This window comes from Sesamum indicum, linkage group LG3 (genome assembly GCF_026168435.1).
Source record: "Sesamum indicum cultivar Baizhima isolate 11 linkage group LG3, ASM2616843v1, whole genome shotgun sequence".
Lineage (NCBI taxonomy): Eukaryota > Viridiplantae > Streptophyta > Magnoliopsida > Lamiales > Pedaliaceae > Sesamum > Sesamum indicum.
In genome coordinates, this window is record NC_142659.1 from 17,037,273 (window position 1) to 17,064,938 (window position 27,666).

The 27,666-nt window shown below is 34.6% G+C and overlaps 5 protein-coding genes across 11 annotated transcripts; 1 reads left to right on the top strand and 4 right to left on the bottom strand.

Annotated features, from left to right (window-relative positions):
• The first annotated feature begins 5,944 nt into the window (after positions 1-5,944).
• MEF8S (Pentatricopeptide repeat (PPR) superfamily protein) lies at positions 5,945-9,248 on the top strand. Of its 4 annotated transcripts, none has more exons than XR_016064734.1 (3): positions 5,945-8,162; positions 8,783-8,863; positions 9,112-9,248. XR_016064734.1 is itself a non-coding variant. In XM_020692843.2 (2 exons), exon 1 carries the CDS (start codon positions 6,091-6,093, stop codon positions 8,140-8,142), a length of 2,052 nt encoding a protein of 683 aa, XP_020548502.1. In that variant the 5' UTR covers positions 5,945-6,090; the 3' UTR covers positions 8,143-8,162; positions 8,783-9,089. The 4 variants fall into 4 exon arrangements, 1 of the variants encoding a protein (XP_020548502.1); XR_016064733.1 differs by lacking the exon at positions 9,112-9,248 and adding an exon at positions 8,516-8,681 and having other exon boundaries at positions 8,783-9,089; XR_847482.3 differs by lacking the exon at positions 9,112-9,248 and adding an exon at positions 8,593-8,681 and having other exon boundaries at positions 8,783-9,089.
• On the bottom strand, positions 9,243-13,415 carry LOC105157873 (GDSL esterase/lipase 5). 3 transcript variants are annotated; one of them, XM_011074376.3, is made up of 5 exons: positions 13,025-13,415; positions 12,781-12,818; positions 10,214-10,444; positions 9,681-9,939; positions 9,243-9,593 (listed from the first exon to the last, which is right to left on the bottom strand). In XM_011074376.3, the coding sequence occupies exons 1-5, from the start codon at positions 13,269-13,271 to the stop codon at positions 9,361-9,363; spliced, it is 1,008 nt and encodes a 335-aa protein (XP_011072678.1). In that variant the 5' UTR covers positions 13,272-13,415; the 3' UTR covers positions 9,243-9,360. The 3 variants fall into 3 exon arrangements, with proteins under 3 accessions (XP_011072678.1, XP_011072677.1, XP_020548503.1); XM_011074375.3 differs by having other exon boundaries at positions 12,781-12,917; XM_020692844.2 differs by having other exon boundaries at positions 12,781-12,928; positions 13,025-13,163.
• Positions 13,416-13,517: 102 nt separating this feature from the next.
• On the bottom strand, positions 13,518-15,922 carry LOC110011697 (NDR1/HIN1-like protein 13). Its single transcript, XM_020692447.2, has 3 exons — positions 15,030-15,922; positions 14,852-14,941; positions 13,518-14,223 (listed from the first exon to the last, which is right to left on the bottom strand). Exons 1-3 carry the CDS (start codon positions 15,585-15,587, stop codon positions 14,161-14,163), a joined length of 711 nt encoding a protein of 236 aa, XP_020548106.1. The 5' UTR covers positions 15,588-15,922; the 3' UTR covers positions 13,518-14,160.
• Positions 15,923-16,870: 948 nt separating this feature from the next.
• On the bottom strand, positions 16,871-19,502 carry LOC105157874 (ethylene-responsive transcription factor RAP2-12). Of its 2 annotated transcripts, none has more exons than XM_020692446.2 (2): positions 19,109-19,502; positions 16,871-18,103 (listed from the first exon to the last, which is right to left on the bottom strand). In XM_020692446.2, the coding sequence occupies exons 1-2, from the start codon at positions 19,389-19,391 to the stop codon at positions 17,220-17,222; spliced, it is 1,167 nt and encodes a 388-aa protein (XP_020548105.1). In that variant the 5' UTR covers positions 19,392-19,502; the 3' UTR covers positions 16,871-17,219. The 2 variants fall into 2 exon arrangements, with proteins under 2 accessions (XP_020548105.1, XP_011072679.1); XM_011074377.3 differs by having other exon boundaries at positions 16,871-18,118; positions 19,109-19,500.
• Positions 19,503-24,470: 4,968 nt separating this feature from the next.
• Positions 24,471-27,304, bottom strand: LOC105157875 (Subtilase family protein). Its single transcript, XM_011074379.3, has one exon. It carries the CDS (start codon positions 27,156-27,158, stop codon positions 24,780-24,782), a length of 2,379 nt encoding a protein of 792 aa, XP_011072681.1. The 5' UTR covers positions 27,159-27,304; the 3' UTR covers positions 24,471-24,779.
• Positions 27,305-27,666: the final 362 nt, after the last annotated feature.

Consider the following 27,666-nt stretch of genomic DNA (forward strand, 5'->3'; position numbering starts at 1 on the left):
ATGTGGCAGTTGCATCACAACTTATTACTATTAATAACAATAATAATTCAAATTCTACATTAAAAAATTTAAAATAATATATATATATATATATTGTAATCATATTGCATCATTACCACAATCATATCTTGAAAATTCATCCATATCTAAAATATTTTCAAAAATAACAATATTTCAACTGTAATAGAGTACTCGTAATATATTTTATTATCTCATTCTGATAATATTTGCGATTTTTAGAATCTCTCATAAAGCTAAATTATCTTTGATCTTTTTTTAGTGAATGTTATTAACGCAATCAAATTTAGTTAATTAATTTTATTTTTTCGATTCCACTTAGATCATTAATTCTAATTTATAATTAGATTTTCAAACAAAATCATGCCATAAACATTTTGGTTTAGTTGTTAAGATTGAGGCCCAATGAATATTTCAAGGTTATGTGTGGATAATTAGCTCATTTTACGTGTGTATTTATCTTATTATACGTGAGTGATTATAATTCATTTTTAATTATATTGATATCTTGATTGAACTGATATATATTTTTTATTTTTCTAATATAGATGTAATCATATAATTATTTCATAATAAAAATAAAAAAATTTAGTAGTTCATATTCTAAATGAATGTGTTGATAATGATTTATTTTTTTGTTTGAGGATTGCTTAGATTGAGCATTTCTTGAAATGAATTTTGATGTAAGTCATTCCAAATTGCCAATTTTCTAAACCATAATTATTAACATAAAATGGTTGATGATTAAGGAAGAAGAAATTTGAAATCAAATCCTGAGTTTTTATTTTCACAGAAGAGTTTGTGATTGGGAGAAAAACAGAGAGATGGGTCTAGCGAGTTACCCATCCACTCCACTGCAACGTAGCGCCATCCAGAATATGCCAGCTGGTTACAGCACCATATCATATGCCCATTTCACTTCAATCTTCGCTGCCATTTTTTTTATTCTATTATCTCTCAATATATTTGTTTATTTATCATCACAATAATCTATTATACTATTTAACGTAATTAAAATATTTTACTTAATTACTCAGTTATAACAATAGTTTTATATTGAAATGTACGTGAAAATAAAGAAATACCCACGTGCTTTCCTTTTTTAACTTGATGCAATATGATCTAAAACTTATGATTATTACATCCGCAATACTTTTTTAGAAGTGAAAACGATGAACAATTACTTATTGAGTAAATTGATTATAATTATCAATATCAAATATTTATTGAACAATCATAAAAAATTATAACAATTATTTACTAATTATCAATATAAGATAACTATATAAAATGTTCATCATATGTTTAATTTTGAAGATATATATATATTACATAATTATTAAAAAATTTAAAAAAAATATTTATTAAATTTTAATATTTTTGTTGGTAAACAATTGAATCGTTAATTGAAAAAATATTTTATTATATATATTTGTTTTCATTTTCAAATTATTTTCGAAATAAGTTAAAACATACTCAATGTTTGTCATTATACAATAACACATTATCTATGTGTTTTTAACTGTTTTAGCATAAATTCATATATATACATAAATATATATAAAAAAGGACACAATTTGGCAATAAACAGTAATTTTTGTCTCATAAAACATAACATTAAACATACAATATTTATTTTAAATTATCTACAAAAACAAATTCAGACATATATACTATCTCTAACATATATTTATATATATTTTATTTTTCTCTCTCTATCTACATAAAATACAAAAAAATACTTAGACAAACGAATCCAAATACTATGTTTATGTTTATCATTTTCTAGATTAGAATTAGCAAATTCCCAAGTAGTGGAAATTGACCGGAAAAATATACCTTTTTTAATATTATAATTTATGTGGGACTTTGTTTTCACGAATATTGTTTTACAATATTATGTAGATATATACATATTCCTTCTTATCACCAACTTTGTGTACTTATCAGGACGTCACATCAAACGCAATACAAGTAAAAGGAGGTGAGAGAGAGAAGTGAAATACATACACATACAGGGAAAATTGGCTTTTTGTTAGCTTTTTAGGTTAATTTTCATGCTCCACTACGTATAAAGTTCGGGAGTTGTCTCATTTTTCGTGAGCTGACAGCTTCACCACGTGTTTCTGCAGCAGTGATAAGTACGTGCCCTCACGCCCAATACCATTCCCCCTCCCTATCTCTTTTTTTTTGTTACTGTTGAATAGAGAGAAAACAAAAAAAAAAACGCCAACTTGCCCTTCGGCCACGGAATATTATTTATTGGGATAATTAAACCTAAGTGTTTTAGTATAATTATATGTATAATATCTATAATTTAAAAAATTATATTTAATATTAATAAATAAATTTATTTATTAATTAAAATTCATGATATCAGTAAATAATTGAATAAAAATATATATGCATTTTAATTGACTGTTTATTGTTTTATTGTAGATCAAATAATATTTTCAAACCAAAATATACATTTTCAAATATTAATGTATGTGAGGAGGAACATTTTCACTCTTATGAGATTGTTTTGATTAGGAAAATTTTATTTAATTTACGATAAATATATAAATCAATCAGGAATAAATATTAATTTTTTTATATATATCAAGAAATTTCATAAATTTTACTAACAAATTGATTTATTTATTAGATGAAATCGAATATAGTATAGTTCATAAATAAAAATCTTAACACGTACGCACAACAAATTACTGTAGGAGGGAACGCAAACATGCACTGTTGTTTGGCAATATGCTTTGCTGTTGATTTTAGAGGCAGCAACTAATCATCATAAACCGTGAAATTTTGGGTAACGCGACTCTTAAATAATTGAATTGAGATATGAACTTTATATACATATGGTCAATACGATATATAATGCCATGACACATATATAATATTAATTTTCCAGCACTTGAATGTTGATAGTTTTGACGGGGAGAATCCCTAAATACTCCATCCAACTATTATTTTCTAGTCATAAAGTTTAATTTAATTAATTATTTATTATTGTGATTGAGAAATTTTTTTATTTATTATTACACATATGAAAATGCAGTTCTTGGTACTAGAAAATGCGACTCTCATTATTTAAAATTATACATTATGGCTCCGTCTACTTCGATTAAATGAATGGTATGATTAATTTTAATTAAATAAATAATAAAAAAATAGTATTAATACAAATTATAGTCATGGCGTTTGAGCCCTTTGCTGAACGAGAAGAGTTGTTGGATGGTTATAATACGTACTCGAACCCCAAAATTTAAAGTTAGATGGTTTAAATAAAGATAAAAATATATTGACTAATTTTTATTCACTTTTTTTCTATACCTATTATTTAAGGGTAAACTGCACATTAGATAAAAATAAAAATACATATAAAAATAAAAATCATCAAATAGATATATATTAATGATAGAAGTCGGGTATTAATTGAGCTATTAATTTATAATTACATACGATATTAATAGTAAAATTTGAATATTAGTCGAGATACTTTTAATTACTCAAATACAAAAACAAGATAAATAATAAATCTCGAGGTGGCAGTACGAGTTTTACTCTAAATACATATATGAATTTGTGGTAGGTACACCGTACACACACAAAGCACGCTTTTAGCTCTTCGTATCTGAAAATCCCACATATATATACCTTTAATCACATACATCGTCTTTTTATTTGTACGACCCTAAAATTGTTATTATATATATATATAAAGAAAAAAACACATGAATTGTGATGCACGTTTTTTCATTTAATATAAATAAAGTAATTACAAAGTCCATTAAATGACGAAACCCAATGCCCATACTCCCATTCAATAGCACCCACTCCACACTCAACAATTGTTTCATTTTTTGCTAAATATATATTTTTTATTTTAAATATTTAATTCAACACAATTTACGTGCACTCAAATTGGAGAGATAGAGAGAGAGAGAGAGAGAATGTGAATATGGTTGATATTTGTTGCTTGGTTATGAAGATTTATGAGCAAGTAACAGGGTCACAAAAGTGTTAAATGTCCATGTCAGCACACACAGATGGGTGTGATTATGTGTGTGTGAGAGAGAGGGAGAGAAGAGTCTCAATAATTGAGAGGTGAGAGAAAATGGGAGTTATGGATATTGACAAAGCAATGAAATCGTCAATGGAGATGTAGACTTTTATTAGCCACATCAAATATTATTATTATTATAATAATAATATAAATAATGGTATGTTATTACGGTGTGTGTGTGTCATTAATTTCTACGATGCTTCACACACGTCACCCTCCAATCACGCTTCCCTTTCTTGTATTTCCAAATTACCACAATATTACTTGCATCATTGCATTTTGACTTAAATCGCCTCAAACACCTTTTTATATTTTGCCAAATTTCATTTATGTAATTAATTTTTAATTGTATGATGGTACATAATTTACATTTACAAAAACATGTAATTGTTGGCGAAAATTTCATTGAGCATATAAAAATGGTAAATTTAGCAATTTATACGATTGTTTGTACAGTTTAATGAGGATTAGTTAACCGAATGAACTTATAATAGTATAATAATATCTGTTACACAATTAATTAAGTATGTGGTTGAGTTTAATTTAAATATAATTTTTTTATGTTATTATAACGTACTTTATGTATTTTAAAAAATGTTGAATATATATATATATTTTTTTATTATATATGATGTCTTTTCTTATGAAGTGTGGAGCTCACGTGGAAATAAATTTTATTTTTCAACACTACATATATATATATATATATTAGTCGTCGTAACACGTCGTTCATGCATGCATATAATAAATAATATTTTATATTTTAAAATATATTATAAATAAAAGTAGAATATATGAATCAATACAAAGAAAGAGAGAAAGAAAATAAAATTAATTCATCAGTGAATGCAAAATTTGAAAAATTGAATAAGTTATTTATTTTATGAGTTGAGGATATTTTCAATTTTACAAAAAATTAGTATGGTGATGTCATTAACTCCATGTATAAGTATGGAGAGGTTTTCTGTTTTAGTATTAATATAAATAAATATGTGTGGGGTTGGGGCACTAAGGTGAGATGTGTGGGACAAAAACAAGGGTAGATGAAGTGAATTAGACACGATATGGTTGTGTGTTTATGGGTTGTGAAAATGGTGCGTGGAGGAAGTGCCGACCGCTTCATTTGTTTCCTTCTAAGTTGTAGAACTTTTTCTTTTTTCAATGGAAAAACTCATTTCATTATCTATTTATTGAGATTAACACCAAGTACACTAGACAAATATTTTAAACCATATCTATATTATTTTTAAATTTGTGGGATCAGAATTTTATTTATAAATTGTTTACATTTTTATCACACATGATAGTGACAGTGTGACAATATACAATTTTGAGAGAATTTACACGATCGAATTGTACAGTTGTTAGATCGTGTAAATTTTAAAAGAAATACATTGTGTTATATGATTGTGTTGTGTAATACGATCGTATTTTTTAACTTTGTTAATTTAATATTTGAATAAAAAATTATGAACCAAAATCACGCTTTCAAAATATTAAGAGCCAAAATCAAATAAATAGCAAAGTATATAAACAAAAATGTCATATATCCTATGGAAGGTGGTCCGATGCCGATAGCTAGGGCGTGATAAGTGTGCAGGAAAGTGTCGGTTGGGGCCCTTTATAATGAGAACGTTGAATGGTGGCAGAAAACGTGGTTTAATCTCTATGACTACGATAGCGCAGTTTTTCATAGTACATGCGAGTCTGTGTGATGTTGTTGGGCTGGCTGATGGTCCATTTGTATGGCTTATAAGCCCATATATTCTTTTAGGTTGGGCTTTTATCTGACATTAATATATATTTTTTTAATTAATTAATATAAGCAAAATATAAATCAATATTACAAGAGGGTAATATCCGTGCCCGGATTCGACCCCTTTTAAGAAACCCTACTTCGTACTTGATAAAAATGATAATGCGGTGCGCGAAGCTTTGTTGCTCCGTATAGCAGCTAGCCACCGCCTGAATTCGACTGACTGAGCTGCCACGGCCGAGTCTACTCAGCAATGTACACCAGAAGAGCTGCCTTGGTGACTGTTAAATCTCTCAGACAACTATCCAAGGTGTGTAGGGCAAGAGGCCCCGACTTTCCGTGTCATGTAAGCGTCCTTGGTTTTGTTAGGAATCTCGGAACTGCCACTGAAAGATCGGATATTTACAGCAATTTTGATGGGAATATTGCTGAAAATCACGCAGGTTGCAGTAACTACAATCAAAATGATCGGTTTTACGGCGGGGATTTAGGCGGAGTTCAGCAGCACCAAAACCCTAGTGGGGTTTATGGGCAAAGCCTAAGTGGGCAGTATGGTGATTTGAAACCAGATTTTCGAAACGATTTTCATGGTACTAATGCTGAGAGTGACTTCAATTATAATTCTGGTAATCAAAATGGTCGATTTTATGGTAGGAATTTTAACGGAGTTGAGCAAAAACGAATCCCGAATCGGATTCATGGGCAGAATTTCAATGTGCAGCGTGGTAATTTTGCATCTGGAGATGTGGGGATTGGGCCTTATAACGAGGTTCAACACAATGCAAACTTTAATGGTTATGGTAGTGGGGGGAATTTGGGGATGCCACCAGAAGATCATGGTGGAGTTCAACAGCAGAATTCAAGAGGACTGTTTGCTGGTCAGGATAATTTGCGAAGTTCTTATGGTGTTAACGAAGAAATGTCAAGACAAACTGTACATAATGCTGGAATGCATCAGCAAAACGGAGGTGGGATTTATTATTCTAATGCAGGGAACTACCAGCAAAGTTCGGCTGGATCTCGTAATGATGGAATAACTTATTCTCAAGTACCAAGTGATATGCAATCAAATGAAGAATCAGTTGAAGCTACTGGAGGGAATCAAGTCAGAAGCAAAATAGAGGATCTTGATGAATTTACCAAGGAAGGAAAGTTAAAGGAGGCGGTGGATCTTTTGGAACTGCTGCAGAAGGAGGGTGTCCAAGTTGAGTTGCCTCGGTACGTGGCGTTGATGAAAGCCTGTAGTGCGAATCAGGCTTTGGAAGAGGCCAAATCTGTCCACGAGCACTTGTTGAAGTCCATGCCGCACCTTGAAGTCAGAACATACAATAGGATTCTTGAGATGTATTCTAATTGTGGTTCCATGGAGGATGCATTTGCAGTCTTTGGTCAAATGCCAAAACGTAATTTGACAACTTGGGACATTATGATATCTGGGTTTGCGAAGAATGGTCATGGAGAAGATTCTGTTGAATTATTTGAGGAATTCAAAAGATCTGGATTGAAGCCTGATGGACAAATGTTTCTTGGGGTCTTTTCTGCATGTGGTGTCTTATGTGATATTGTTGAGGGAATGTTGCACTTTGAGTCAATGACGAAGGATTATGGAATCGTTCCCACTATGGAGCACTATGTTAGCATGGTGGACATGCTGGGAAGTGCAGGATGCTTGAATGAAGCTTTAGAATTCATTGAAAAGATGCCAGTTGAACCCGGCGTAGATATTTGGTTAACCTTGATGAAGTTCTGTAGAATTCATGGAAATATGGAGCTTGGGGACCGATGTGCTGAGCTCGTTGAGCTTCTGGATCCCTCACGACTGAATGAGCAATCAAGGGCCGGCCTCATACCAATAAATCCATCAGATCTTGCAAGAGAGAAAGAGAAAAAGAAATTGAGTGGCCAGAATCTCCTAGATGTTAGAAGTAGAGTCCATGAATATAGAGCAGGAGATAGATCCCACCCTGATCATGAAAGGATATATGCTTTGCTTAATGGGTTGAAGCAGCAGATGAAAGAGGTTGGTTATGTGCCAGAGACCAAATTTGTGCTCCATGATGTTGACCAGGAAGTGAAAGAGGAAGCTCTTATGGCTCATAGCGAGAGACTTGCTGCTGCACAAGGTTTCTTGACTAGTGCAGCTCGTTCTCCTCTGCGCATAATTAAGAACCTTCGTGTTTGTGGCGATTGCCACAATGCATTTAAGATTATCTCAAAGATAGTTGGCCGGGAAATTATTGCACGCGATAGCAAGAGATTTCATCATTTTAGAGATGGATCATGTAGTTGTAATGATTATTGGTGAAGTTGACCTGATTTTTTGAGGTATTTCTTGATTTTTTCCCTCTATAATACAGATAAAACTTGTGATGTACTCTTCTTTTCTATACAACACATCAGTCTGCAGTTCTGCTAAGCTCATAGTTACACGAATGCGCTTTGGTCCCCCTCCCCAACTCATGGTCGCCCTCACCCATCATTTTGTTCGAGAAGTTGACTATGCTTTATTTTCGAGATGGATCATGTGTTTCTATTTGTTGTGTTTCTCAATGTTTTGACTAATATAAAATTCAGCATGGCAAATATTCATTTGCAAACATAATACTTGTGTTTGCTGTACGGTTCAATTTATGGCAATCTCTTCTCATATTGAGTCCAAAAGAAATGGCTGATGGCAGAAAAGCATGGTGTAATGCGTACTGAGTGCCATGCTGAAGTGGTAAGCCTGGTGTGCTAAGGTGGTCTTGTTCCTCAGGTTTTGATGTGGGATCACATCCCATCAACGTGATGTTCCAATACATGTCTGCTTGGGTCTCTGTGCATTGATGTTTCTCAGACTTTCTGGTACAATTATGCCCATTCTATTCACCACTGGACACCACCATGAAGCTTACACTACCTTTACTTTCATGTGGCCAAATATAAACTCATGGTTTTCCACCCAGGTTGAAGCGACCGAGTTCTACATTCCAGATTTGATACTGTAATAGCTCAGAGGTGACTGGCAGAGTTGAAGCTTAGTCAAGGTGCACTCCACTTTCTTTTGGATATACTCCAGTTTTGCAAGTTCGTTTATCACCTCAACCAAGATTTGTGTGATGAATATGAGCTTTGAGTGTGCATATTGTCTTAGGGAACTAAACTCTGCTATAATGATGTCTTGAACTCAATAACTTTGTCTCTGCGTTGGTCTGTGGACCCATATTAGTGTGATGCTGCATTCCATTCAAACTGATACCTTATTTGGGTTTTTGATTCTTGTGCACTATGTCAGGAAAGCCATTGGCCCATTGCCATGTAGTAGCTCTGAACCTCAAGAAGTTAGGAATCAGATCAAAGGGGATCAACTAAATTCATTTATAAGTTAGTTTGGTCAAATATGATTGGATATGTTTGGACATTGCATGATACGAAAACAGAAATATGCTTTTACTGATAATGAATTGATTTAGTTACTTTGGCACTAATTGCAAGAATCCCTCTTGGGCCATCATTATTGTTCAAAGCAATGCACTACCCTGCTTTAGTAGCATGTGAAGAGTCTTCTCAGGCTGTTAGGTTCTGTTGGGGGGATAATCCACATCTGATCTGCCATTTGTTTATAGGCCTTTTCAGTAAGATGATAAGAGTCCCAATAGACAAATTCACTTGGATTTTCACACAGGTTGAACTCCTTCACCGGCCTCTTTCCTCCGCAGCTGAATATTCCATTGAAACGCCCTATTCCACAACATGCCTTCTTTCCTTCCCGGAAACCTGCAAGATGGGGTATTTGTTATAGTAATGAAGCTGAGCATAACATATCAAATATAATCAACACTAAGCTTTCATTTGAACATGTACCATATTTGTAAGGGTGAGTTATCCTCTGGGCCAGACTGGTTCTGAAGTCATACAGGAAGTACTTGAAACCATGCAACTTCTGCTCCATTTTTGACAGCAACTTGTTGAGTGCTTTGTTATGTAGTTTTGCTAGATCTGAAGCCTCTTCCAAGCATCCACCACCTTGTCTTTCTGGTTTAAGAATCCTTAGTCCTGGTGCGCACCCCAACTCCCCCAAGTTCAGAAACATAAATTTCCTGCCCCCTCTTCTGTATATTGCCTACACAAAAATGCATAAAGTCTGTTTATACTTCATCATATCGAATTTAACATTTCGGATTTCTTGCCAATTTTCTATCAATTTTGACAAGGTCAGGAGTTGACACACAAGTTCTTATTCGTGGCAACGTAACAACAGAATTAGCTTTACTGATAATCAAAACGCACATAAGGGTCTGTGTTTCTTGCATGTTTGGTTCACTTGTGATGCTGAAATGTCTGAAACTTAAGGGAACTGATCCACATCCATGAGTGTGCAATTGTGTTTAACTTACTCTCACGACGGTCGACAAGTTGCCGGTCACCATATCCACGTACCGTGAGTGAGGATAAGTTGCCAGAACACTGGAGTTTAGGAGAAAAGGGCTGATGTAGTCATTGGTGCCAATGCTAAACATGTAGACGGCAGTTGATGAAATTCTTGCAGTTTGAGCACTGCCTTTTTTTCTGCGTAATTCAGCAATTTCCCTCTTGTAGTATTTCAGCTGTGTCTTGAGATCAATCACCTGATTGTTTTTTTTTTGGAAAGATATATAGAAATTATTAGTTCACAATAGCTTCAAAGTCCATGCTCCAGTTACTTCACCTGTTCAATCTCAAGATCATTTCTAATAACATGAATTCCACCTAAACGCAATTTAATTTGACTATAAAAAAATTCTGATCTAAATGGAGAAAAAAAGTATGATATAATGTCTACATCAATTGCATGAAGAAAATTTTATTATTTGTTTATTTAATGCATGTCGTATGTGTACATTCAACGTGAACTATAAAAAAACGAAGTGCCAACCAACAGGCAGTACTATTTTTTTTTTCCATTTGAATAAATCAAATACAAACACACCTTGAACTCAATTCGTAACAATTATAACAATTAGTAAACTAATAATTAATATGAAATAATTATAATTAATTAATTACTACTATTAAAGTAGACATATTGTCGCTATTAAAATAGAACATAGGGGTGCAATTTCAGCTCATGATTTCATAGTTATTGGGTTTCATCTTCGCCAAATGAGGTGCAACCATTGTCAAGATGTATATAGATACAGTAACTTTTAATTTTAGGCATTGCTGAAGGTGAAAGGGAAACGAGTATGAGGATTGAGGATGCATGATTATGACATTACAATGTGAAAGCCCTGAAGCTGGGAGTACTGAGCTTGTGGGCCATGATCCAACATGTGAGTTACTGACTCTATAGTGACAGCTGATACTTATTGGGCCTGCTCTCCTCTTTTGGGCCCGCCTTCTCTATGTATAGTAACTCTCTTGCCTTGCTTTTTCTTCCCACTTCACATACACCTTTTTTTTTCCCACTTTCAAGTGTTGGCTTCATTCCATAACCATATTTTTTTAAATAATTGATTTTATTAAAATAAAAAATATTCAATTGAGTTTAAACCCGAAACCCATTTTTTTTTTTTAAAAAAAGAAATAAAATATGAAATACAAAAGAGTCGCACTGGAGAAAAATTATAGTCTAAGCAACACAGTTTAATCACATGCTAAATGCATTACACTTGTAATATAATTAACATATAGTGTAAAAAGAATAGTTTTATGGGCTTTAGAGGTATACACTTTTGAATCCCTTTTGTTCCTAATAAAAAATGTGGTGCTAGCTAGTTTGGCATTCCTACATTTAGCTCACAGTGTATTCATCTACAAGCCCCGGGGGGGAGAAGTAATTGAAAAAGTTGAAATTGGAGTGGAAATGAACCTAACCCTAGAAGTAGAAGGGAATATTAGGGATTTTTGTATGATGAATAATTGACTCTTAATTTCCCTTTATAATTAAACTAATTAGTTAAAACATCACTTTCATGAGTTGGCAGAAAAAATATCTGTAATAATAATTGAAAGAGTACTTGAGCTGAAATATATATGTGTGTGTGTGTGTACAAAATTGTATAATTTTAGCAAGACATGAATGTTGTAATAATCAGAGATCTCATTCTCAGCCACATATCTTGAAGATAAGAGATAAAATCACCAAATCCCTTTGTCACATGATTTATCTATTCTTGAAGATATATATGTAGCTCTGATGATGTGGGATTTGGGCAAAATGTTTCAAAAACTTCAATTCATCTATTAATAATTACTTTAGCTAAGAATTTCAGGGGTGGGGTCTCTATATATATATACACACACCCACATTTCATTCACTTTCATCATCACATTTATGTGAATTCATGCACACGTGTCTACATTTGCTGCTCCTTTCACACTCATCACCAAATTCTAATTTAGACCTAATTTGATCGAATTCAAATTAATTATATAATAAGTATGATTGTTGTATAGATAAAAAAAACTAATCATATTACACATGTGTCACGCTCGTTATGAAATTAATTTAATTTGTCCGAACCTGATTTGAATAAAAATATTCCCAAATCCATAAACGCCTCATTACAAAAAATGCGATGTTTAATCACGGTTAATTGCCATGGTTAAAAATAAAATAATAGTATGATATAGTTATTGACTATGGTTATGCAATGGTTGTAGCCGTGGTATTTGCAAGGATGGCTAAAACATTTGTCATGGCTTTTCGTCGTGGTCTTTGCCATGACAAATAACTTTTTCTTGGTGGTAAATCAAGATTTTTGTATCAATTTTTATTTAACCGTAGTCAATAAAAATTATTTATCATAATTTTGAATCTATAACTATTAAAATTGAAGCCAATAATATATATATTTATTGTATTGTCTTCTCAAGAAGTTAGATTATGAAAATGAAGGACATGACGTAAGAAAGAAAAGGAAAAACAAGTTATGCATGAAGGTAAAAGAAAAATTGGAAAGAAGAAAGAAAGAGGTGGTACCAGTCCTTGGAAAGTCTGTGGTAAAGCCCCAGCTCCAGCTGATGCAAAATTTACCCCATGGTAATTATTCATAATCTCATCAAAGTTTCTTGTTGGGTCTAGATATGGTGGAATGAGTGGGTGTTTTGCATGTTGGCCTATATTTCACCTTCCACACAACACATGATCAACAAATCACAATTACTCATGTCTATATATGATGATGATGATGATGATGATGATGATGATGATGTTTAAATATTACCGATGAAGTCGGATATGAGACGGCCGTCGGAGAACCTGCCGGTGGGGCGGTGGAAGAATGTGCGGCCGTAGGGCCAGAAGTTGGCTCGGTCGAGAGTGGAGGTGTTGATGAAGTTGTTGTTGCCGGGGTCGAAGAATGAGTCGCCGAAGATGAAGAGGGGAGGTGGTATAATTGTGCACGAGTGCTGCTTGCTGCTGCTTATTACAGGGATGCAAATGAAGATGATGAGAAACGTTAATTTTGTCATTGAATATTAATCTTTTTAAGGTTTGAAGAAAGTAGTGAGGAAGTAATGGTTGCAGGTACGACTTTGGAGGACAGAGAGTGGACTATTCACTTCTCTACCTTCTTCTCATTCATTATTTCTATCATATATACATATACGATCCTTCTTTTTTTTTTTTTTTTGTGATTATGTTCAAACGGTTGACTATATTTAATACGGCGTTGACTTTTTTGTTTTATTTTTATATTTAAATACCACAAACTTGACATTTCAGCAATTTTATGTCTTTATTATTAATATTTGATTGAGTTGGCTTCACCTCAAACAGGTTCAAACCAATTTCTTCCACCCCTGTTGCTAGAAAAAACAATTTTAATTATGTTTGCTCGTGGATTGAATTTTCTGTTTCAGACCTTATTTTATTTTTTACTCTATTTAATATATACATACTATGTGTATAATAATGATATCTATATTTTATTTTGAAAAAAAATTATATATACACGTGATGACGAACATGTTGAATGGAGTAGAAAATAAAATAAAATTTGAATGAGTACAGAAATATTTTAATAGCCCAATAGAAGACTGAGGCCCAAAACATAGTGGGCTTCGCAACTACTCGCTTTGGTAAAAGCCCATAATGTATTCATATTCTAACGATTCTTGATTTAATTTTCTTTTTCTATTATTAATAATAATTTTTTCTCCTTTTAATTTCTTTCATATTTATATACACAAAAGGGTAAAATATGTATACAAATATTGGGTCTGAGTTTAGAAAGAGAAATATGTACATAAAGAAATTTGAAATTTGTTGGGGATGAAAAGAAAAAAGAAATTGCAAAGTGCAGCAGCTGAAGCTCCTTCTTGAATTGTTGAAGAAGTGGAGGTGATGGGATGGATGATGTTACATTAGAATAGCCAGAGAGCATTTCTTGGAGACTGTTTTGGAATTGAGTGGGAATGATATCTGCATATTCATAACCATATTCATCATTCCTATACTATATAATCATAATCCTAAATTACAACCATTTTTTTTTTTAAATTTGACACAGTAATTATGTTAAATTTTAAAAAAGATTATTGTAATTTATTATAATAATATTAGGATTAATTATATTTAAACTTCGTTATGAAAATGTAAAATTACAATTTTTTCTAAAAAAGTTTTAAAAAATTGCACTTACACTCCTTCTGAAATTTCACCATTTACACCCGATTTCTTTTCGGTAGAATTTGAAAGAAATATATTAACATCAGCAAAAAATAAAATTTCTTAATTTATCCCTTGTTTTACATTCTCATGTAATAATTTTATACGTATGGTAAAAAAATATAATGATGTACAAAAATATATATAGGAATGTTAAATGAGTAGTAAAATTAAAATTTTATATATTTTTTTGCTGATATCAACATTTTACGTTAGAGGGTTAAGTGTAAATAGAGATTTTTTTGAGGGAGTGTAAGTATAATTTTTCAAAAAAATTTCAACAAAAAAATATAATTTCTCATTTCCGAATAAGGTCTAAGCATAATTAGCCCATAATAATAACAACAACAATAATAAGTTAACCGTATAATTGGTTATATACCATCTGATTATGGCTCCATCTCATGCTGTAAACTTCATTACCAGCTGAAAATTTCGATTCACTGACACTTAAATCACAATCTAAAGCAACCTGATCGATGACACGTAGAAATTACATAAAAAATATGTGTGAGAGAATGTAAAGATATAATCAAACTGAAGAAATAAAAACTTTTTACCTTGATTTGGGGCAATGTGAGATGAAAAATCCGGACCTGTGCTCTAACATCACCCAATATCCTGAAATCAAAAACAGCCTTTGATGACGAACCATCTTCGTATTTCCTTGAACTTGCGGACATGATTTCACTAACATTTACACGTTCGAAGAGTACTCGTGTTTGGACGCTGACGTTTTTGCTCAAGGGAGGCTGGTGAAACTGAGGAATTCTGATCAATCCAACCACTAACCCTTGGCTGAGGACATGAAACCTAGAAGGTTCATAGCTTAATGCAACCTTGTTTGGATTTTCAGCGGTCACGTTGAGAGAAAAGACAGATGAAACGAGGAGGTTTTGGGAGCTTACATTGAGCTTGTAAGACTCCACATGGACTGTTTGGAGAGAAAAAACAGGCATTTGGGGCTTCAGGATTAAGAAGATGCATAAAAGAGGGACCCCTGTAAGGAAGATTAGCAAGAAAATGAAGGTGAGGAGAAATAAGGATGTTCTCATGTAGGAAAATGGGATGTGTGAATTGTGAGAAGATGATTGGATGGGAGATGTTTCTCTGATCATGGTTTTTGTGAAAAGGCCTCTTCATTTTTGGGGAATTTTTATGATGCCTTAACCATTTGATTTTGAGGTTATAAGGCGCTTAAGAGATTGCCCTTTGGAGGAGGAATGTGATGTTTTCTGTATGGAGTTATGTTGCTGATCCTATTCCTTTCTTGCTGCAAATTCTTTTCACAAGTTCGGGGTTTCTGCCTTTTTGATTGTGCTTCAAGATATCTGCAAAGAGTGGCTTTTGGAACGGTGAAGCTGAAAGCTTCTTATTGTTATAAACTCTAGGGATAGTTACACTGCGTTTTTTTAAGTGTTCGCGCCTTCCAACTAGGAAGACGCTCTCTGCCCGTTTGGTGCAATTAAACATAAATTGTTTCTTGTTTGAAAATTTATATCTAATACCCCAAAAATTAATTTCATCTAACAAATTGATTCGTCGTTAGTTAAAATACACTGAATATGCTGGTATTAATAAAAAAAAAAGTTCAATAAAAATATCATATGTACCATCGATTGACTTATTACCAATTTATTATAGGTTTCAAACAATTTCTTTTTTGACCAAACTACACTTAGACATCTTCATGTGGTAATATTTGTGAAAAGGTATACCTTCACCCTTATAAGTTATTTTGATAAAAAAAATACTTATTTTATTTGTAAAAAATCAATAAAGAGTACATATAAATTTTTATTGAATTTTTTTATTAATATCAAAAAATTAAATGAATTTTTATTAGCGGCGTTTTTGTTGTTAGACGAAAACAATTACAGACCTAGATATAATATCCTAAATAACAGAGGATCTACAGTATTTACACCAAACCTAATAGAAAACCGGTGTAATTATCCCTAAACTCTATATAAATTATGAGGAGTATCCTAGAGTTTTCCTCCTCCTTTCTTGACCAGGAAATGAAAATTATCTTCTCAGTTGGTCCTTTCCATGCTTGCAAAAGCCATCTTCCAAACAACCTTTCAATTTTTACCTACCACCTCCTTTGTCCTCCTTGTTGACAAGTCCAATTTTGATATAACAATGACAGGATGGCTATTGTATAAAACAGGTGGATTTCTGCACCCACCACCCTCACAACTTGTATGTAAAATACTGAATTGCCTTGTCATGCCTGCCTACTCTTTCTCACATACAAAAAGCTGTAGCTAAGAACCCGTGTTCATCAGATTGAATAGATAGTGTTACTCTTCACAGGCTCTATCAGATGGTAAAGGCCACCACCCCAGGCATAGTGAACATTATTGAGATGATGAGATGAAACGGAAACAACCAACAATAGGCATAAACAAGCATAAGTTTTCATCAAAACTTAATCATCCATACAGACACAATTGCAATATCATCTCAAACACAGAACTAAACCTAGTTAAAGTATGTACTGCTCAGTAGAACAGAGCCTACTAAAACACCATCATGGCTTAATCATGCTTTACTGTTTGCTCGTCTTGATCACCAGAAACAAACACACCTAAAAAAACCGACATTCAAATCTCAAATATATTCTCTCTAGCACAGTAAACATTATTTAAGAAAACATAATCGCCTAAATATGCTAATTATAATAAACAAGAAAGCACTAACATGGAGCCTTATTTACAGAACAGCCAGTAAGGAAGCAAGCGGCTTCAGTAGACACCACCCAGCATAGCTGGAACATCTTCGAAGGACCAAAGATCCATTGCATTCGCACCGTCTTGAGTTGCATCTCCATTGAGGAAAGCATCAATTGATGCATCCCAGTTGCTATCAAGATCCGGCATCTGAAACAGCTTCATCTGGGAGTCAAATGCCGACAGATCATCAGAGACCTTGTTCACGGTGTTCTCATCACGGGGAACAAGATCCTCTGAACTTGACTTAGCTCTCTTTGCTGGACCACCATCCTCCATAAATTGAGCTTGATCATCCTCGATGACGGCTGAAAGCACAGATGAGATTTCTGGAGTCTTTGCACAGTTCTCGCCCCAACCAAAGTCCGAACAGTCAAAAGAATTGCTGCCCTGATCAGAGCTGAAGTAAACATTTGTGCCATCAGTAGGGGTAAGTGGTTTTAATCTCATATCACCAGTTGCAGGGCAGGTATCAGCAAAACCATACTGCTTCACTTGTGGTTTCTCTTCCAAAAAACCCAATGAATCATAATAGTCACTGTTAAGCATGTTCATGAAGTTCACACTTTCATTCACATTGGGTTGAACTGATTCAGTGCTCCCTTTAGGAAGAACTTTATGCGAATTCACCTTAACTGTACGCCTCGAGGCAGCAGCTGGAACATATTCGGGGAAATTTACCTTGGCTTTCTTGCCTCTAATCCTCCGAGCCTCAGTATCATAAGCTCTTGCAGCTTCCTCAGCAGTGTTGAAAGTACCAAGCCAAACCCGAACCCCTTTCCTTGGATCACGGATCTCAGCAGCCCATTTACCCCATGGACGCTGTCGGATCCCTCTATATTGATTCTTCCTCTTTCTTTTTGAGGATTTTTCAGCATCATCATCATATTCAGCGGAGTCTGCAGATTTCAAACCTTCAAAAGATTCAGAAAAACAACCAACATCAATAAGAGAAACAAAACTGAAAAGCAAAAATAAGCAACAACAACTGCAGGGGAAGCTCGGGTTAAAGGATAACCTAGGAAAGCTTCTACTGAAAGAATATATCTGACACCATTTAACACAGATTTTTTTTAAAAAAAAAAAAATCAGGACAGCAAATATTAGATCCATAGCATTTTAACGATAATTAAACCAAAAACATAGTTGGGCTGACAATAAAATTGGATAAATGCTAGATGCCCCGGAAGGTATGATGACCATATACAAAGATTGTTATCTTTTAGCCACCCTTTATTGAAAATAAGTATATGTTGCAGGATATTTTCAAGAGAGAAAGACAGGAAATTGCTTTAATGCAGTACTTATGAAAATAAATTGATCTACCAAACCAAAAAACTCAAAGTGTCCAAATAATATTCTCCAAGCAATTATATTCCTGCCCATATGTCTAAGCAAAGACATCTGCAACTTAGAGTTTACTTAGAGGTAATCGAGTCTAGTGAAACATAAATCTGAGACTTGCAATAACTTACCACAAAATGACCAAGAAATGGAATTTTTTTTCATCGACCGACATCAATCCAGAATAAAGAATATTGAACCAAAATTTACAAACAAATAATTTTAGCCAATTAAAGAAAAAAAATTGCAAGAAAAGTCTTCATGCCAATCGTTTATTCTTAAATTTATCTACAGCTCCTTTTATTCAATCAACATCACCGGAAAAATAAAAATAAAAATCAGAACTTCTCTCTAACTATGGACTTAGGAAATGAGCTACCGTAAAACTTGCCAGCGTAGCAGTTTAAGTTTTAAATGAACAACAAAAATCAAGCCAATCAAATAACCAGCTATAACTAATTAACCACCGGAGATACCAGTTCATTAACAAACATTACCATTTAACTCAAATAAAAGTTCAAAAAAACTAAAAAACATAATAAAAAGAAAATCATCATTACCCTTTAAACCAGGATTCTTCGAAGCAGAGAAAGAGAAAGGCTTTTTGACATCGATCTCGCCTTCATCGTCCGAAAAATCCTTGAACTCCTGGAAATCAGCTTCGAAATCATCGTCCAAATCAATGACCGGCTGAGATCTCATCGGCTTGGAATGATAGTTCCCCGGATTCTTCTTCTTGTAGAGATCGACGGAACCGCTGCCCCATAGCAAATCGGCCGTCAGCCGGCGCGACGACCGGCTCGCCGGCGCTATGATATCGGAGATAATAGCTCCCCCACACATACTGGACTAAATTCTCCTTCAACTCTTGCGTGAGATTTTAGAGGTTTTCGAGAACGGAATTTTGGGTAAATGAGAAGAAAAATAAAAGATGATTTTTTGGAGTGGGGTTTCTTTCTTTCTTATAAGTAGGTGAGCAAAAAGAGGCAGGTGGGCGATCGACAGGAACGAGGTGGTTACGCTTACTCTTTTACTTACCCTTTTACCCCTCTAGGAGGGCCCTAATTACCTATTGATGTTGTTTGACCCAAATACCCTTCCTTCCCGCACGCACCTGCATCCCTTGGTACGGCCGTAAAAAATTCAAATTTGAGCTGAATTCACCTGACATTCAATTTATTTGAATTATTATTAAATTTTAAAAATTAATTTTTAATTTATTTATTAATTTATTTGATTTTAAATCAACTTTAATTGAATTAAATATGAGTGAATTTAAATAATTTTATACATTTAAATATATATATATTTTTACTAATAAAATCGAACTCGAGTTGAGTTTGAAAGTTTATTGAACAAAAAATTTTGTTCAATTTTAGCTTGTTAAGTTTAATAAATTAAATTTGAACAAGTTTTTTATTAATTAAGTATTGAATAATTTAATTTATTTTTCACCCTATGATTTGGATTATCTAGATGGTACAAATTAGTGACTAAATTAGTGACTAGTGAGGTGCACAAGTTGTGGCTAATGATAGATAGATTCGTCCAACAAACTTATAATTATGACATTTTAAATTTAAATCATATTAATTAATATAGCACTATATGCACATTCATTTCATTTTAATATTGATTAGTTATTAATATTTTCATATATTAAATTAAGGGTAAGTTACATTAATACTTTATAAGAATAAGTCTAATTACATAGATACATTCTATCATTTATAAAATATAAGTGTAGTTATTGATATTGTAATTTTAATTATACGTATACTTTTTAGTCAGTGACAAAATTTTACACAAACCTTCCGAGGTACATTATATTAAGATCCACTCAAGGGATTTATCTATAAATTTACAAATTGATGTAGGTAAGAATCCCATATTAATTGCAGACAAAGAGTTTGAGCGATTTATAAAGGTCTCATTTCTTTGTCTGCAATTAAATTTACCGTGATATGAGTTGTATATTAATTCAAAAGCATGTATATTTTTATTTAATTCTATTTGATTATTATTCGTGTATATCTCTTTGTTTCCCCTAATGGGGTACTTAATTATGTTAATGCTATAGAGTACTTAAATTTAATAATTTTTAGAAATAGTTTTAATATTTGAGAATTTGACCCTTGGAGATACTGAAATTACATATACGAGCCGTGATTAACAATCTGTCGTTGCTTGACAACTGCTGGAATATTCTTATCTGACTCAAGATTATGACTTTCACCCCATATGGGTGATTAATATTCCTCACCTCTGTTCATGTGTAACAAATAAAATCTATATTTATTCATAATTGTTTTATTATTGATTTATTATAAATCAAATAAATTTTTCTTGATTATATTATTTGTATGGGAGTGAAGATATACCTCCTTACATGCATTAAATTGTAACAATGTATAAGAGTACCGTTATCCCTGTATTTATACTCTAGATATTGACATCTAATTCCTATTAATCGGGCCCACGAAGTAATGAGTTGAAAAATAAATAAAATTATTTGATACTCGATTGAAATTGATCAATAAAAGTTCGTTTGTCATCGATTTGTTAAGCTTAACAAACAAAAGTTTTTTGTTCGATAAACATTCGAAGTTGACTTGATTAGTGTAAAAATAATAAAATACTTAAAAATATCAAATTATTCGAGCTCAAGTCTTATTTTATTCATTTAAAAAAATTTTAAGCTCGATTAAATAAATAATGAAACTAACTTCAAACACAATTTCTAAAACTAGATAATAATTTAAATAAATATAAACAATAATGTATTGGATTCAATTCCGAACATTTATAACTATGGATGGAGTTGTAGAGTCACATACACATTTTTAAACATCGTGACTAACTGTGACACGGCGTTTAGACGATCTGTTAATATTTGTATGTTAAGACCAATTGCATGAACCGATTCGGTACATTCTCAATTTTATTTATTTATTTTTTCTGCATATTGAATATATAAGAATTTATTCTACAATATAATGATTTATTCTTATAATATCATGTTACACTAGAAAAAGATATATTGACGGTAAAAAAAAAGTAATAATTGTAAATAATTAATAATAAATATAGAGAGGAGAATATAATGAAATAAAAATATTACTACAGATATCTCTGGCGGTAGTACCAGAAAAAGGAATATTTACCTAATTCGAATAGGTTGCCTCTTGTTGAATTACATAAGTGAGTCTAATTCCCCCTATTTCTTTTTTTTTTTTTTTTTAATTTAATGTTCAACTTTTTTCAGCTTTGATTGTGGTAGCATGTGCAGGTGGACAATTCATCCCGACTTGTCTACCCATAATTTAATTATTTGATGGAACAAAACTTGTCAATATTATATGGATTAGTTTTAATTTTTAATTAACTACCATTGTATTTATCATATTTAGAATTAAATATTAGAGCGAAATTTCATTAAAATTGATGTCTGGGCTACTTTAAGATTTTGAAATTTTTTATAAAAAATCATGAAAAAGGTTAAGATCCATATCTCTGATATTCAAATCGTATCGATTGAACCTCAACTCAACTTAAATTAAAATATGTATAGACTCACAATAATCACTCGACCATCCATGGATTACTGGTTTATGAAAAATCATTCAAGTTGGAATATTTATAAATAATGGCTAAGTACAACTATTGACATTTTGAATATTCTTACTGCATTCATATTCGTTTTGTTACGATATTTTTTATTTAAAAATTTTATAGCTATAATCGGCACTATCTCTATAGTTCTTATTATGATTTCCTAACTTTATCCGTCATGTTATAAGATTTCTCATATATCTAAGCATATTTTGATTTTGAATTTTTTTTGGATTAGAGGCTTATGGACCTTTTAAATATGAAAAGACATAAAAATTAAGCATACATTTAGCTTATTATTTCAATTATTGTATTTGAAAAATTGGAGATGTAGGAAAAACAAGTTAAGGTGCGGTGCATGCATCAGAATTCAGACCTAAAATTGCGGGGAGGGGGAGGGGGAGGGAGTGGAGCCCGCGGAGCAACTAAATTAAAAGGAGAAACACGACAAAAAGAGTGATGAATGGAAGTAGGTGTAAAAATAGAAATTGTGGAGACACACGACTTTAGTGAATAGTAATGGCTTTTGTCTTAACTAAATGTGGCTGCTCCTCATGTCTTATGTGGTCAGTACCGCCTCATTTCCTACTTTCTAATCAATTAATGATAATAATTTGAGTGAGTAGAAATGGGAGTAATATAATGCCCTAATTGCCCTTTTGACTAATACCAAAACTAATGCAATTTCTCCCTTATTTACCACATCATATATTCCACCCTTATCCACAATTCTCATTGCTAATTCATAATCATAAATGACCAACTATCATTCTTATTTTAATGTTTGAGATGGTCATCATTTCTATAATATCATCAACTAATAGCCCAACAGCACTGCATTTTTGGATGTATGTTTGTCCAATAAATAAGCAACTCCAGATTTATTGACGCTCAAGGTCAGCTACGTACTCAACATTATACTACTCTGCTCCCAAGTCTCGTCTCAGCTGTTTGCAATATGCAAGACAATCCTACTCTACTAAAGATATCAATACTAACATTCATGATAAGTATTGATTTTTTTGGACCACATGTTTAGATATTTATCGTATTAGAAAAAAAAAACAAAAAGGGAAAAAGCAAGTTGTGGAAGAACCAAACCCCAATCAAGTTGCAATTTGGAGTGAATGTTCATCCGCAATTGTCCAACAGTTCAACAAGGGTAGGAAAAACACGCATTAGCAGCTGTTTCAGAGGAAAGATAGCAAAGAGAGAGAGAGGTGAAGGTCCCCACTTCCACTTCCCACTAGTTTTCTATATACATGTTAAAGCCCATTCTCACAAACAAAGACTGGACGGGGCCCAACTCATTTCTCAATACGCTCTTATCAACCTTACAAAACCAAGTGTTGGCCCATTTATGTCCTATGAGTGAGCCTTTAGAAAATTAAATTATGAGACCTACATCGATTTTGGGTCTAGTGGGTGCTGATAAAATACAGAGGTGTGCTGGAATCAAGATGGATAGAATTTGGAATAAAAAAGTCAAATCCGGAATATGAGAGGTAAAGTGGAGCAGCCAACATTAAATACGAAATAAAAAGAAAACGAAGTAAAGTGGTATGTTTAATGAGCAAAGAAAAAAACCGGCTACTTTAATCAATGGAATAATTATGAAATTTGGGGTCTCTCCCTCCCTCTCACAATTATTATGCATGAATGATGAAGGAGGGGTAGTAGTGAGTAGTCGTCTTCCATTTCCAGTATTCCTATGAATTCATAGACCCACCCCCCTCCCCCCACTACATTTAGTTAAGATATATACATACATATATATAATGAATTATTTATTCATATGTACTTAATCATTTACCATGACCTGCTGCCTGCTGCCTGCTGCTGTACACTACTTTCTACAATCACATTTCAACTTTCACAATAGTTTGTCGCTACTCCATCCACGACGTCGGCATTTACCTAATGGAAATGGGGCCACACTGCCAGCCACAAGGCTGAAAACGTTAAAACTCACAAGAGCAGAGGAGTAGTGATGCAGACATGGGGTTCTCAAATGTAATAGTCTGCCCACTGCTCCACTCCTTCTCTGCCTGCCTCTATTCAGATCCAGCCTTTCACTTTACTTCTTTCCAACACAAACACACCTCACCTCACCTTACTACACAACAATGTGCCAAGGGAACCAAATATTTCTGTTGCTGCCCCACTTGTATTGCATTAACAAGTCTCATTCCCCAACTTCCCTCCAAAACTCCAACCCATGTCCTATATTTTTTACAAGAACAAGGTGCCACCATCGGGCACCACTGCTAGATAATCCATTCATCTTTTCCTTACAGAATTGATAGAAAATTTTAAGTAAAAAGAAAATTGATCATCATTGACCTTTTTTCTTATGATCTTCTCCTCAACACAAGCGCATCTTCTTTTTACATCACATTCTTGATTCGACATCTTACACAAACTCAATAGCATTACCCTGCTGCACCTGACCAAAACCTACTAGACCAACTTACTCTCATTTCATGCCACTTTCTCAAGTATAGAAAGAAGCCCATTTCATTCTCATTATACATACATATATATCTCACATCATCCCTCTCCCCCATTTAGCAAACCTTTTGCTCAGCAAAAGCCCAAGATTTTCACAAGACTAAGTGATCAAAGTGGCTGCTGCATTGTCACAACTATTGGACTAGTCACAAAATGCTTCCCATCAGACCATACTATTGATCCACTCTTCACAACTGAGCTCCCTGGAGATAGTTTCAGTGCCTCCGCTTGTACCCTGACCAGAAAGTTCAACTTCTGCCCCACCCGGCGGAAGGCCAGCCTCTCCGGCTCCACCGTCACCAATGCCCCACTCGGGGGATGAATTTTGACAGTGTAAACGGATTCTGGATTGCCCACATTAGTCACGGTCCGTATAAAATGTGTTGACAGTTTATGGTTCCCGTATTGTTGGAACACGGCTGTCAACGTCGGGTAATTCAAATTCCCCACATGCCCAGCCCTCTTTGCCCCACTACAATCAGCTGCCTTTCGGGTTACCACTTGAATGTTCTTGGTCGTGTAATTCGAGTTACACAAGAAGTCAACGTAGTCGTAGGAATTCAAGTCGTAAACCAGGCCTGGATCCATGGCCTTTTGTGGATGGACATGGCCTGCCCCGTAATCCATCACGGTTGATGAATTGCCTGTGGATTCATCTAGCATTGTTTCTCCACGGGTATCGTGGCTGTAAGCCGTGGTCATCAAAGCTGACCGGATGGCTGCGGGGCTCCATTCCGGGTGAGCTGCCTTTAACAAAGCAGCCAAGCCAGACACATGTGGGCAAGCCATGGATGTCCCCGACAAAATATTGAACTCTGTCCGGCGCTTATCCGACGGAATACCGCTCGGCCCGACATTGTCAGGCCAGGCAGCGAGTATGTTCAAGCCAGGTGCGATCAGATCGGGCTTCAAAATCTCTGGGGTTTCTGGATTTGGGCCGCGGGCAGAAAACGAAGCCACTACTGGCGCCGGAGCGACATGCAGCCGAGTACCGCGGAAAATGATCGTTGCCACTGGCGGAGATTTCGATTTCATAGCTGATTGAATGTACCTTCTGATTTCATCCCCCGACGTCGCGCCAACTGCTGTCGCGGGCAACACGTGGCAATCCGCCACCAGACCTTCGCCGTCGAAAACTCCGTTAGCTAAAATCATTGCGATTCCGCCGGCCTTCTTCACCACTTCACCTTTTGCAGCTCTGGAGTTAATTCCCCTGTCACATAAAACTATTTTTCCTCTCACCGCATTAGGGTCCAATGAACCTTCCAAACAGAGGGAAGACGAGTATCCGTCGCTGCCTTCACTCCCGGCGTAAATTAGAGGGTAGAGCTTATCATGAGCCAGCGCCGGTCCGCCGTACACGCTGACCCCCGGAATTATTCTTCCATTGCCAAGCTTGACGTCGGCGGGGAAATCCCTGTCGATGGTCCCCGCACCTACGGTTGTAACCCACGGAGCGACGTTTGTAACTGTTAATCCGCCGGGGCCGCCGTTTCCTGCAGAGGCAGAGACGAATACTCCAGCATCAAACGCGCCGAACGCCCCAATTGCTATAGCATCCAGATAGTACGGCACCACCACTCCACCCACGCTCAACGAGATGACGTCAACACCGTCAGCTACAGCAGCATCAAACGCCGCGAGAATGTCTGAATCATAGCAGCCTGCGTTCCAGCAGACTTTGTAAGCCGCCAGGCGGGCTTTCGGTGCCATCCCAGCAGCCACGCCGCGAGCATAGCCTAGAGTTGAAGCTGGAAACACGTACCTCCCAGCAGCTATTGAAGCTGTGTGCGTGCCATGCCCGTCGGAATCTCTCGGCGAACGGAACTCGTTCGTTTCGTTCATTTTCCCATTAGTTGCTTCGTATCCATTGCAAAAGTACCTAGCCCCAATTAATTTCCGGTTACACAAACTCGCCGGAAAATTCTCCCCGGCGACGCATTCCCCTTTCCACTTCGCGGGAGCGGGACCTAAATTCCGGTCATTAAAGCTCTCTCTCTCTGGCCAGATCCCGGTGTCGATAACTCCTATTACAAGATCCGACCCGAAATCAGACTCTTTCAACAACCCAGCATTGTCGCCAGTTTTCAAGCCGAGGAACTCCGGCGAGCGGGTGGTGTGCACTTGCCTCACTTGCTCCGGAATAACCGCAATTATGCCGGATAAGCTTTCCAGCTTCTGGGCTTCAGAAGCTGAGAGTTTGGCTGAAAAACCATGGAAAACGTTGTTGTAGGAGTGGATTATGCGGCTAGCGTCAGCAGAATCCGGCGAAGCCGCATTGACACTAACAGTGGAAAGGGATCTCAATGAGGATTCATACCAGTGGTTGTGAGTTGGGAAAATGGAGGGTTTTGCATCGTGCTGGACATGGATTATGAAGGTTTTTCTCTGTTCCGCTTCTTGAGTTGGTGAAGGAGAGAAAATTAGCAGTGATATCACAAGAAAATATGTACAAAGAAGAAAATAACAGATTGGAGATAACGCCATGGAAGCAGATGGGGGCTGAGCTCTAGATTCATACACGGGCAGCGTAGTGTGTGTATATATTTATGAGTGAAAAAAGTTTCATCTCAAAAAAAGTGAGTCAGTGGGCAGTAGTAGTACTGAGTGGAAGAGAGTGTGGGAGTGGGACTCCATCGCATTCAAATCTAATAATTAGGATTTTTCATTTTTGAATGGATGGATGAGATTCCAATAAAACAACACCAAAAGAAAACAACTCATTTGGGAAATCTCCAAAAAAAATTAGGAATTGAAAATTGAAAAGAAACTAGGCTAATTGAAAATATGTCTGTCCTTTATTTTTTTTTTAATGAATAAGGTCATAATTATATCATACATTTCTTAATATATAAATTATCAATAATATAATAAATATGATATACTTATTGTATAATTGATGGTTGCTAATAACAACCCACCATTTGCACTTTAATGAGATTTAAAACCATGATTTTTTTTGGTCATGTAGCATCCATTTTATTGATTGAATTAG

Excerpts from the sequence above, each read along its gene's own strand:
- LOC105157874 (XM_011074377.3), bottom strand. The coding sequence starts at position 19,391 with ATGTGTGGGGGAGCTATTATCTCCGATATCATAGCGCCGGCGAGCCGG. Across the intron at positions 18,119-19,108 it reads GAAGAATCCTGGTTTAAAGG|GTTTGAAATCTGCAGACTCC; the intron begins GTAATGATGATT and ends AATCTTTTGAAG.
- LOC105157873 (XM_011074375.3), bottom strand. The coding sequence starts at position 13,271 with ATGACAAAATTAACGTTTCTCATCATCTTCATTTGCATCCCTGTAATA. Across the intron at positions 12,918-13,024 it reads TCTCATATCCGACTTCATCG|GCCAACATGCAAAACACCCA; the intron begins GTAATATTTAAA and ends GGTGAAATATAG. Across the intron at positions 10,445-12,780 it reads CACAGACTTTCCAAGGACTG|GTGATTGATCTCAAGACACA; the intron begins GTACCACCTCTT and ends AAAAACAATCAG.
- LOC105157875 (XM_011074379.3), bottom strand. The coding sequence starts at position 27,158 with ATGGCGTTATCTCCAATCTGTTATTTTCTTCTTTGTACATATTTTCTT.
- MEF8S (XM_020692843.2), top strand. The coding sequence starts at position 6,091 with ATGTACACCAGAAGAGCTGCCTTGGTGACTGTTAAATCTCTCAGACAA.
- LOC110011697 (XM_020692447.2), bottom strand. The coding sequence starts at position 15,587 with ATGATCAGAGAAACATCTCCCATCCAATCATCTTCTCACAATTCACAC. Across the intron at positions 14,942-15,029 it reads TCACATTGCCCCAAATCAAG|GTTGCTTTAGATTGTGATTT; the intron begins GTAAAAAGTTTT and ends GTCATCGATCAG. Across the intron at positions 14,224-14,851 it reads GATGGAGCCATAATCAGATG|ATATCATTCCCACTCAATTC; the intron begins GTATATAACCAA and ends ATGAATATGCAG.